The sequence below is a fragment of the Harpia harpyja genome, chromosome 1 (genome assembly GCF_026419915.1).
Source record: "Harpia harpyja isolate bHarHar1 chromosome 1, bHarHar1 primary haplotype, whole genome shotgun sequence".
Lineage (NCBI taxonomy): Eukaryota > Metazoa > Chordata > Aves > Accipitriformes > Accipitridae > Harpia > Harpia harpyja.
The window spans coordinates 90,872,675-90,884,995 of NC_068940.1; the positions used below are offsets into that span (position 1 = coordinate 90,872,675).

Sequence of the window (12,321 nt, forward strand, 5' to 3'; positions counted from 1 at the left end):
GTAGCAAAAACAACAGTACAAAGAAACTAAGGGCTGTGTTCCCAAATTAATTTAGGGTCTCCTAACATATGTAGGGACCAGAATCCAGCTATCTCTAAGAAGCAGGGAGTATATTTGTAACAATGAGCTTTTTGCATGCTCTTTTTCTGGCCTGATGAATCCTGCATTTGTTTCTTAGAATACATAAAAAGTAAGCCTTAGCAGGTGGCCTGTAGGCCAGTGCCTGAAAGTGGCCTAGGTCTAAAGAAAGTGGGAGATGACAATGATTTCTGGGTTCTCTTGTACTCTCGGCCATAATGTACATCCCCGACTTTCATATATAAGGTGGGCACCAACTGTGCTGGCTTAGTTTTGACTGAATTTGTGCTCCTGAGCATTGTATTAACTGTAGTCTTAGTTGACTTACTGGTTTGGACCTTCTTCAGGGGTTCAGTTTAAGTGTAGACTTGGTAGATTATACTCAAACATCTAGTTTCCTGATGCTGGGGAGGAATGTGTGAATGATGCACGGGATCAGAAAGACCAGTAAGCACTCTAATATTGCATCATTCTCTTGTCTAGCTGTTTCCTGAGGATCTAGAGAATTCCTTTTAGCAAATCAAAATTTTACCCAGTAATGAAGCATGTTGGGAAAGGTGATTTGGTAGAAGAGCTGCAAGCTGTCTTATCTAGGTGATTTCCCAATCATCTTGTGTATTGTTCAAGCTTGTTTAAGATTCTTTAATTGAAGCGTGTGGATAATTTGTCAGAATTTCCCAACCCGCATGAGAGAAGCTCTAGTTTTGAACAAAATAACAAATATTCAGGTATATGTAAATAAATGTACAAGTAGAACTACAGATGGATCAATTCAAACTAGAAGAGGTTCATTTAAAGAATTAAATACAGCTTTTTATTGGAAAAGTTGTAGCAAACACTCTGTCCTTCAGTTCTGATGATACAGGTTTATGAACTGCTATTTGACAAATGGGGTTTTGGCAGCAGTTCCCATTTCTTTGCCCCTCCTTTAGGTTATTTTGGCTTTTTCATGGAGTTATTTTTCAGCTAGCTGAGGTCCCCAGTCTGCTTCAGCATATGCTTGTTCAAGTGCTTGTCCTTGCACTGAACAAAGGGTTGCTTGAACCACCTTCAGGCAGTCCTGTTGCAGAATGTGTAATTGTGACCTGATCAATGCGTGTGTCATCCATTTTTAATATCTTCTTACAGTACCACCAATTTTGACTGCGAAGTTGATAGAATACTATGCCTTTCTTTTGTTTGGTGAGAGGTACAGGGTACAGCCAAGCTGTTTTGAACAGGTTGATAATAAGCAACGTGATCTCTTTGCTGTGAGTGTAAACACTGCCTACTCAAAGTTGCTAATAGCACGTGACTTTTGACAGTGTGGCTCACAAATCCATGTTAGGATACCACTTCACTGTCTAGGAGACAAAGCCAATTTTACAAAGGAAAACTGAACATTTTCAGATCTTAATGTTCTATTTTAGTGATTACTGAGTATTACTGTATGCTGGAAATATCTAAAGTAATTCCAAGTAGGTGGTATCACTGTTTCAAGGATATTTGCCTCAAATGCCTTTTCAATCTGTAAAGGGCATTTAGACGATAGTAGGCACATTCTACAGGAAAACAACTGCTCCTGTTAAAAGAAAAGTCTTAATTCTGGGCAAGCTGTTTTCTTAAAGTGAAAGTAGAGATGATGCTTCTTCCTTTTTATTGGTTAACTGTCACATTTTACAGAATTTAATTACTTGCTAATGTTAATTTGTAGCCCTTGGAGATCATCACTTCAGCTAAAGGATCTTTAAAGCATTCATCCCATTTCTTGGATGTAGATCACAGTCTTCTGTTAGAAAATACGGATTTTCCAAGGCGCACTTGCATGACTTACGGAAATCTCCAACTTGGAAACACTGTAGAGGGAGTAGCTCAAGAACAAGGTGAAGTCAAGTGTGGAGGAGAAGATGGCAAAGCCAGTAATGGGGGCCCTCACAAGGAGAAGAAGGGTGGAGAAAAAGCAGATTTCTACAGTGTCAGAAGAGGGAGAGGTACTGTGCATGCTGCTTTTGTGTCCCCCACTCTCCTGACTGCCATAAGTTACTGGTGCCTGAGAAGCACTTGTCAACATTGTCCAGTAAGATAGTCGTGCTCTATGGTGCTTCTGTCCTTCACACTAAAAATAGTTAACAAAATCCTAATTACAGTGGGTAGCAGTCAGTTTTGTCTTCAGAGTATTTATTTAATTCGTAATAAGTATTACAAAAGGATTTTCCTGGGCTATGGATATCTTGTTTGAGTATATTGGTTTCTTCTGTTTTGGCTTACCTTCAACTCCAGCTGCTGTTTATGGCACTTGTCTTTTTAGAAATGTAATCTTCAAAACCTGTCTGTGCATGAGAAGAGTTTCTTTACAAGTTACGTATTTATTTTTCGATGTATATGCATTTATACCTCTGTGGTCTTATTTGAGACCATGGAACATCTTGGAAAGGTGTCAGTGACACATTGTTTTCTATATAATTGGAGTGTTAGCCACACCTTTGAGTGATTCTGATACTATCTATTATGATTCTTAAAATGTAATGATTCTTAATCACATAATAGTCCAATTTATAGTTCAATTTGTTGGACCTCTGCTCTTTTTAATTCCCTAATACTTCTAATACTGTACTTCTAATACTGTCACCTAGGAGCAGCACCATATTCCAGTGGTATGATCTGTAAAGTCAAGGATAAAGTTTATTTTTCTTGAACTAAACAATAAAAAGCCAGAAAGTATTCTATTTATATATAGCATGCCTTTTTGTGTGGCACCTATATGTAATCAGATGCAAAACTTAAAAAGAAAATCCAAATATAACATTTATGTTGAAAACTATTATGAAGAACGTATTATAGTTTAACCATCTTCCCTTCTCTCTTTTGTTGTTTTATTTACATTTGCTACTTGCAGGCAGAAACACAATAGGCTAGCTGTATATAGTTTAAAGGAGTATTGCAAGTTACAAACAATTATCTTTTCTCATCACTCTATTCCAGTGTTGTGAGTGTTGGAGACTGTGCCAAACTTAAAACACACCTACCTTTGATAATAAGACAGATCTGACTTTCTTTCTGCTAGGGCAGAATTTACTGCTGAACTTGACTGGATGTGAATTAATAATTTTTTGCTAAATGTTTATGCAGTTCTAGGACCTTGAATGATACTGTCACACTGAGGCTGCAGGGAAACATCTCAAATGATGTTGCAGTAACCTCCCAGTGCTTTTGAACTGTCTGAATATAGCCTATGATTAGGAGTACCACACTCAATTTGGGAGAAAACTGAACTGTTCAAATCAAACACTTTCAGTAGAGTTGGTAGCCCATTCTGTGCTTTATATATCTATTTTTTCTCCCTCAAAATAGGTCATAGACTTCAGCCTCTAGGAGATGGTTCACAAGGTGGACAGATGGGTAGTGGAGGTGATGGAGAGCGCTGGGGATCAGACAGAGGACCCAGGGGTAGCCTCAATGAGCAGATTGCAGTAGTGCTGATGCGGTTGCAAGAAGACATGCAGAATGTCCTTCAGAGGTTGCATATGCTGGAGGCGGTTACAGCATCACAGGTATTATTCATTGAAGTTGTTTGATCACTTTTTATTTCCTTGGATATTTTTACGCTTTCAGATTAAAATTTCAGGCAGTGTTTTCTTAAACTGTGAAGACATTTCAGTTATATTCTGTAGTTTATTGCAGCTTAGAATTTCTTACTGGTACCTACTCTCAGGAATACAATTCAGGGCACTGCTACATGTGAGCAAAAACATGCATTTTGACCTAGAAATTAACTGAATATTATTTTTATTGATTTCTGATCAGACTAATCTTAGCCATAGTTATTGATGCACATTACATGGTTGCTATATGGAGATTCTATAGTTAATGTTAGTAATACATGATCCCAGATAAGTTCTTCATCAGTAGATCTCAAACCATTTTCAAAGGAAGTGAGAAATTATCTTAATCTTCCAGACTGGTAAATGTTTGCAGGCAGAACTTCCAATTCCATTTTTCAGTTAGCAGAGGACTGATTCTTCATAGCATTCTTTCCCCATGAAGTAATCCAGCTTTCTTGGAATTTCACATTATGTATACAAGAGAGGCAAAAGAAGTCTTAAGCAAGTGTAGATATTTATCAATGTGGTGTTTCTCTTTCCTTCTGTTTCAATGGCAATACTGTATATTCGGGAAAACAGAATATGCTGTCAATATAGTTGAACCAGCAACCTAAAAATGTTTGGTTTTGTTTGACTTACTGATATATTTTATCTACCTGAGAATTAGAGCTGTACAAGCAGTATTCTATGGGATGCACATACTCCAAATCTAAGGCAGCCAGGGGAAAGGATTTATTAAAACCATGACTTCGCTCTGTCACGGCTATTTGAGAATCTGATGTTTGGATACAGATTGATTTTTCTTTTTTTGCCTGAGCAATATATGAAGATATAGTAAAAGGTTCTTCTCCAGCAGTTCATTCTGTGCTTGCTACCCTTACTTAAAGAGAAACAGAAGCTTCTGTTTCACACTTACGTAAATTAAGAAAGACCTAGAAAACTGACTGCTTTGTTTTTGTGAAAGCCCCACAATGGTGCATGGGAGTAGTCTTGAAAAGTTTCTGGTACTTCTCATTTTCTGGATTGCCTGGAAGATTTGGAACAGAGGTTTTTTTTTTCCTTTATGCTGTTAGACATGCCTATAGCTGTAGCTCAGGGCAGACTAAAACAGTGCATTTTTGCCTTTGTATAGACTAGTGTTGAAACATGTAATCATGCAAATTAAGCTGCTGAGATTTCTACTCTGTGTTGCAACTGCTGGGACTGGACCAGAGTTCAGGAAGTTGTGATGACAAGTTGGGCAGGTAGGGCTTGAAGAACTGTAAAAAGGTCCAATAAGTGACATTGATGCGTTTTTTAACACACAGAGGTGTGATAAAAATGCTATAAAGAATAATGGAAACATGAGAGGTAAGTTGGAAACCAGTGGTGAAAGAGGGGTTGCATGGGGGTGGTTCTGTTCCTTAAACTGTCATATATACAGATGGCAAAGCCTTCACAAGATGAAAAACTTCATATTCTCATTTTGTGAAGCAGAAAAATTTTAATTGCAGTTTCCTTTTTTATACTTACTAGCCTTTGTTTGTATTTAAAGGCAAAATCTGCAACGCTACAGTCAAATTATCAGCCTGCCTCCTCTGTCAAGGTAAAATACTGGTTTTTTTCTATTTGTAAAAAGCAGTGAGAATGGTGAAAAAAGATGAGATTAATATTTTATATCTAGCTCTTAGTATGTGCTTTTTTGTATGGTCTCTCCCTTGACTAGGAGATAAAAAATAATGTGTCTGAAGAAGTTATTTGATAGATTAATCTTTTTTTCTGGTCTTACTAGTATTTTCTACTTTGATACTGTAGCATTTGAAGTGATTGAGAAGTATACACGTGGTATTCAATATGTGCACACAGATTGCTGACTAGAATTTTTTCTGTTTTCCTTAGAAACCATCATGGTGGCCCTTTGAAATTTCTCCTGGTATTTTAGCTTTTGCTATTGTATGGCCATTTATTGCCCAGTGGTTGGTACATGTGTATCTTCAAAGAAAGCGAAGGTAAAGACATGCATTCGATAGGGCATCTATACTGTATTTCATCTGTTTAAACCAATCCGTAGAATATCATGTTATTTAGACAGGACATAAAATACTGCCTTCACGCGTAAGAAGAATGCAAGGTTATGCTCTCAATAAGGCTTTGACAGTGTATCTGAAACATCAGGTCAGCATCAAAATGGGGAGCTCGATAATAATTGCTTTGATAAATCCTGTTTCCTTGAGTTCTTTGTTTCAAGACATGTCTTGCTTAATGTTCCATTGTATGTATCAGTGACTCATAGCTCTGAAGATAACAGGCTAAAGCAGATTGTATAGTACAGTCCTTGCTATGGTTATGATAGGAAGGTGCGTGTTTCTATCTCAAGAACTCAAGCCAAATGCGCAAGAAGAAATTCTGGAAGCTAGGAGGAGTGCTTTCCATTAGCTGGGAATTCTAGGAAGAGACATGTATAGTTTTCTTTGCCTTGAAAGTTTCTCAGCATAAGAAAGTATTGGTTAATTTGACTTCATATGTGGTATGCTTTATATGTGGCAATTTAGGTTAAATCTGTGAAGTGTGATGCAGGATAAATAATTTCAGTGACTATACACAAGTGGGTGAGGCTGGAGAACTTCGAAGCATCTCCATGACAGTCTTTGACCCTCCTACTCCCAATATCCTCTTGAGCCATTTTCACTGCTTCTAGACTCCCTAGTCTCCTTGTGCCATGAGAAAATTTTTTCCTATGAAACCCTTTGCAGAGTCCCATCTGTCACCTATTTCTTATTTAACAATTACTAGCACCTTACTATGATATTTTTGTAACGTCTACTTTGACTTCCTTCAGCTGAAGGACAGTTGTACTCTCATCTTACCTTTTCTCAACTGTCTAAGCATCAGAAGATCAAGTGAATATTCTCTAGTTGCTATCTACTTCTTCAATGTCACACCTGACTTTGTTAGCTTAGTATGCTCTTAAGTTTTTTCCTCTCTGTCAGTCTGCAGAGAGTCTGCATATGTGTAGATCTTATTAGAATTAGCTTAAATTGTTTCTAGCTTTTTAATGTTTGACAGTTTTCATGGTATAGTTTTCTCTCATACAGTGAATCACAGAATGGTTGAGGTTGGAAGGCACCTGGTTATCTGGTCCAAACTCCTGCTCAAGCAGGGAGACCTAGAGCCAGTTGCACAGGACCATGTCCAGATAGCTTCTGAATATCTCCAAGGAGGGAGACTCCACAACTTCTCTGGGCAACCTGTGCCAGTGTTCATCTTTCCTCATGGGAGAGATGCTCCAGTCCCTTAATCATCTTCATGGCCCTTCACTGGACTCTCTCCAGTATGTCCATGTCTCTCTTGTACTGGGAAGCCCAGAACTGGACAGAGCACTCCAGGTGTGGCCTCACCAGTGCTGAGCAGAGGGAATGATCATCACCTCCCCTTGACCTGCCAGGAGGTATAATGCAGCCCGCAATACCATTGGCTTTCTTTGCTGCAAGGGCACATTGCTGGCTCATGTTCAACTGGGGGTCCTGGTGAACACCAAGGTCTTTTTCTGCCAAGCTGCTCTCCAGCTGTGCAGGCCCCAGCATGTACTGGTGTAACTGTAACTGGGGTTGTTCCTCCCCAGGTGCTGGACTTGGCATTTCCCCTTGTTGTACTTCATGAGGTTCCTGTCAGCCCATTTTCCCATCTTGTTGAGGTCCCTCTGGATGGCAGCACCACACTCTTGGCATGTCAGCCACTCCTCCCAGTTTTGTGTAATCTACAAACTTGCTGAGGGTTCATTCTGCCCCATCATCCAGATTATTAATAAAGATGTTAAACAGGACTGGACACAGTACCAACCCCTGGCATACATCACTAATTACTGGCCTCCAGCTAGACTTCTGTCACTGATTGCCACCCTCTGGGACCAGCCCATGGTATTGTAAACAAGACAATACCCACAGAGGCTACAAGTCTGCCAGGGAGCTCCCTAGCAGAACCTTGTCTCAGAGCTGTCATTAGCAGCATTGGTGTTAACTTGCACTGTCTGATGAAACCAGAGATTTCACTACTAAGGCTTTTAGGCAGTTACACACATTTTCCTTATTTTCTGCACTGATAAATGGAGATTTCCATTTCATCAGCAAGGACAAGGTTTTTAAAAATGTATTTGTACCACAAATTTGGATTTGTACCACAGTCTAATAATGGTAATATCGGTATCTCTGTGAGACACAGATCATAACCCCAGACAGTCTTTGTTTTGTTTTCTTGTTCATGGATTGTATTAAGATGAGATGAACTTCAAGAACAGAAACAACTAAAGAAATGTCTGTGTTCTTCAGCTTTCCTGTTTGTTTCTGAAGAAGTCTACCCATAGCCAGAATTTCAGGACTATCTGCTTCTGCATCACCTTTCCATCCAGAGTTCCATCTCCTTTAGCAATGGGTAGGAAGTTGATCAAGTACACTCAGAGAGAAAATGGAATTGCAAAACAAAGAGTCCTTCTCTGTGGTCCCATTGCCAGTCAGCTTGTACTCTGTCAAGGTGTGTAAGCTTTTAGGCAGCAGCTGTACACAGAGCATATATTGACCATATTCATGTACTTTTGGCTTTAAAGTACATAAACTGTCCTGGAGCAGAAACCAGGGGTCCATGCTACCCTGTGAAGTTTTCTCATCATGAAGCTGTGAAGCCATGACTCTTGAACTCTTTTGCACAGTGGAGCAGATTCCATGGAACTGGTGGAGAAAGGGTCTTCTGTAGCCAACAGCTTTGTGTTTATCTCACGTGCTTGGGAAGGGGTAGCTCAGCTCACTCTTAGCACCCTACTCTATGGCATTCTGGCTAGTTTAGGTCTTCTTCTGAGTCTTTTAACATGTCTAATTCCTTTATAGGAAACTTAATGCTGAAAATCTGGGTACTCATATTGGAGGCTTTACTGAAGAAAGCTTGAAAACCTGAATCCTAAGGGATCTAAAACCAGATCACAGATAGAAATATATTTTTAATAATAATTGAGAATTGTTTAGATTCAGCTCACAACTTTGGAACATTCTGATTGCAATGTTTTCTGGAGTCCCTGGAAAACCAGCTCCTAAGTGTTGGTCTGTTGTGAGCTAGCAAACCACTAACTGATGTGGTCAGGGACTGTTCTGAGGAATTTCATCTGCAGTTCAGAATTCTTAGTGATATTTTGTAGTTCTCAGCGTAAGTTGTGCCAGTTCTGTAAACTTGCAGATTGTTTTGTAACTTGAGAGGGCAAATTTTCAGGTATCTTGAAGCAATGTTGTATTCTAATGGACTGGAAATCATTCACATGTAAGCTTAATTGATTTGTTTATTTAGACAAATGAAAAATCATCTCATGTGAAGGTACATTAAACTAATTTATTGGTTCCTCTTCTAGAAAACTGAACTGAGAATTCATGACTTTGCTTAAAGACTGCTAGGAGAAGATGGCCCTGGAAAGTGAAGGAATTCTGAATTCTCATAGAATCTCAGAATCTGGGATGATGTTCCCTCTGTTACAGTAATATTTTGTACTACCTTTGAGCTAAACATTTAAGGACTAACATTATTGAAACTTGAATGATTCACAGCTCCTAGGTTACAAATAAAATGAATTTATTAATTCCATCCTTAAAACCATATGAACATTAATTATTTTGGAATGTGCTTGTGGATGGGCCTTCAGTAATTACTGGTCTTGCTGATGTCAGATGATGAAGAGAATATCATCTTTGTAAAAGAATAAGCGAAAAATATGTAAAACTGTCACTTTAATATAGAAATAATTACAATCACAACATCCCTGCCTGTTTTTCCACAGGGTTACATATTATCAGATGAAAGCACTAACAAAGTATGAATTCAATACATTGTAACCTGTTGGAAAAATATAATACAGCTCTGAGGAATTCAACTGGTTACTTCTGCTGCTAAACCAGTGTGGGGCAAATTTCCATGTAAATTGGTTAGAAATGAAGTTGAATCCATTGCTTAGCCTTTAAGATTGTAAAGGAGATTTGGGAATTGATATATTTTTTGAAAGTTAGAGCCATTAATAACAGGGACTGTCAAATACAAGTTTGGAAACAGCTTGTGGTACAAGGGATCCATCTGAAGCGGCTGCACCTTGTATTTTTGGTAATTGTATTCTTGTTGACAACAGCTTGTTTTAACTGAAGTACATAGTTTAGGCACAAGGTGCTTTAAAATGAGATGCAAGCTAGCTCTGTAAATATATCTCTAAGATTTTAAAAGCTCAGTGCACTCATTTTCTGTTGTCAATTTATGTCAAATTAAAATAAGATTTAATCTAGCCCTAATCTGGACTTTTCCCAAATCACATTATGAAAAATACCAGTTCTGGTATTTCTTTCTCTCTTACCCTTCTACTTCCTTTCCAAACAAAACTTTTCAGCTAATTTTGGTGCCGATTTTTTTTTTAACCAGGTATTTATTAACCAATATACAGATAGAGTTACAACCTTGTGAAGTTTGCTTGATTAAAGCATGCTTTACACTTAATTTTGAAATAAATTAATATATAAATTGTCTAAATCTCTGGAAAAGGGAAATGCACTAAAATTAGATTTGACAGAAAACTAAGACATAAGACATTCATTTGATATAAAGAATTACATGATAACATAACCCATGTTTAAGATCTGAATCCAGCAATTTCACCATGTTGTTGATGTGCTTTCATTTTCACCTGGACTACCTATTACAAACAATTTTTGAGAAAAGTTATTTTTTGTCCTTCCTGAAAATCTTTTATAGTTTGGAAAACATTTTTCATACAAGCTATACTGTATAAAAATGTAATTACAGAATTTAATGTTTGTTTTACCAGAACAATTTTATTCTTATTTTTAGTTAAGTGTGGATTTTTTTTAAGAGTTTCTTTTCCCCTCTTCTGATTTTCTTACTGTAAAGCTGAATTAAAAAATAAAATGGTTGGAACCTCTTTGAAGACTGCTGTAACAATAGGATGGTTTTATGTGCCAGAGATGAGGTTTGGCATGAGCTGTACTGAAAACTCAGGTTTGAACTAAGCTTATGCTGGAAGTTCTGCAGTGACCTGAAGCCATTGTGCCTGTAGCTTAAAGGTCCTAGAGGGATTGACTTCTTATCATAAAATGATTATGCAGGAAGGATATTCTAGCTTGAAGGTCACTTTAAAAAAAAAAACAAACACCTCCTGAAGCAGCATGTCTTCTGACAGGACAAAGCACCCTGGAGTGCCTCCTCCCCCAGCTCATAACCATGTTACATGTAGGTGTCTAGCTTTTAGAGATGGTACAGACATTCTCGCAGGTACTTAACTGTTAACTTCCCACTGAAACAAATGTAGGCATGTGCCATCCTTGTTATTTATTCATGTTTCAATAAATCAATCCCTTAATATTTTGTATTTTATCTTGAACTTTCTTAATGTTTAGTAAATGGTGTACATTGGATGCTTTGGCTGTACAGAAGAGCCTGCTGGCTACATTGTGAAGAAGCAGTCTCAATCTTCAAGGTTCTAACACAAACCAACATCACTTTTATAACTAACTATTTACTTGTAACTCATACCTGGGCCTCAGCTGCTAGGGGTCTCTCAAACTCACCCTAACTTGAACAGATTTCTAGTTAGCTGCTATTTCATCTTAAAGGTAAGGAAAAATTATTTATTTTTTTATAATTTGCCCAGGTACAGAGAGATACAGCTTTAACTTGGAGAAAGTGGCACAAGCAGATCATTGGAGCTCAGAACTGGGATGTGTTGTTCTAGCTAGTGCTCTCATTAGGAAGGTGGGCAGTCAAAACAGTTCTACATAGCACTGGAAACATCTAGACCCAGCTCAAAATTGCACTTTTGAAGCACATGTCCAGCTAGGTTCCTGCAGTGAATCAGGCTTCATCTAAAAAGCATATGAAACCAGATGGAAGGCATTCCACCTACTGAGAGGTGGTTCCAGCTAAGGGAACCAGAACAGAGCCAGGTCTAAGTGTGTGTGTGGCACCTGTTCTGTCCTCGAGGTCCTCTGTTTCTCTCCTGCTCTGGGCCTGTGGTAGCCCTGTAAGTGCTGATGTAGATGGACTCTAGAATTCTAGTTACCACAAAGGAGCAGACTCCCAGCAGGAGTTACAGACCATCTAAGGACTCTTTGCTCTCCTGCCACTAAATACACATGTGGAGCTTGTAATAAAGATTGGAGGAGGGTGTTAGCAAGTTATGAACTGACAGGCATATACACCTGTATTAGAAAGTATTAGGTTATTTCCCTACTTATTATCACTCCTTGCTGGCATAGGGGGAAGCAGTCAGGGTTTCTTTGTGTAAAAATTCACCTGCCACACCTACAGGGTCAAAAATATAAGGCAGTTTAAGACAAAAAAAAAATGCAGAAGGAAGCAACAGCAAGACTGCACTATTTTATTTCATGTATTTACACAAAAGTGTGCAAAGTAAACTTGAGAAAGTAAAAGGAAAAGAACACATTTTACTGTAAGAATAACCATAGGTAAACCTGATCATGCTGAAACTGGAACCTACTAGCTCAAGAACACATGGCAGCATTTCAGTATCTTGGCCTCCAAACTTCCCACAGCATATAAGATAACCTGGATGCTACAGAGTTCAGATGTAGGTTATGCACATAAAGTTTAAGCCTTCAAAAAATACCATGTAACAGCTAGAGTACTTGCC

The 12,321-nt window shown here is 38.3% G+C and overlaps 1 protein-coding gene across 7 annotated transcripts in view; it reads left to right on the top strand.

Moving 5' to 3' along the window:
- The window catches only part of ACBD5 (acyl-CoA binding domain containing 5), a 53,522-nt gene that overhangs the window by 20,522 nt on the left and 20,679 nt on the right, over positions 1-12,321 (top strand). For 4 of the 7 annotated variants that reach the window (XM_052804809.1, XM_052804847.1, XM_052804832.1 and 1 more), the window contains 4 exons: positions 1,772-2,048; positions 3,409-3,608; positions 5,194-5,244; positions 5,538-5,647. In XM_052804809.1, coding sequence (XP_052660769.1) covers positions 1,772-2,048; positions 3,409-3,608; positions 5,194-5,244; positions 5,538-5,647 — 638 coding nt within the window. Of the gene's footprint in view, positions 1-1,771; positions 2,049-3,408; positions 3,609-5,193; positions 5,245-5,537; positions 7,213-7,963; positions 11,041-12,321 lie in introns of those variants that run through there. The other 3 variants (XM_052804816.1, XM_052804824.1, XM_052804856.1) reach the window with 3 other exon arrangements.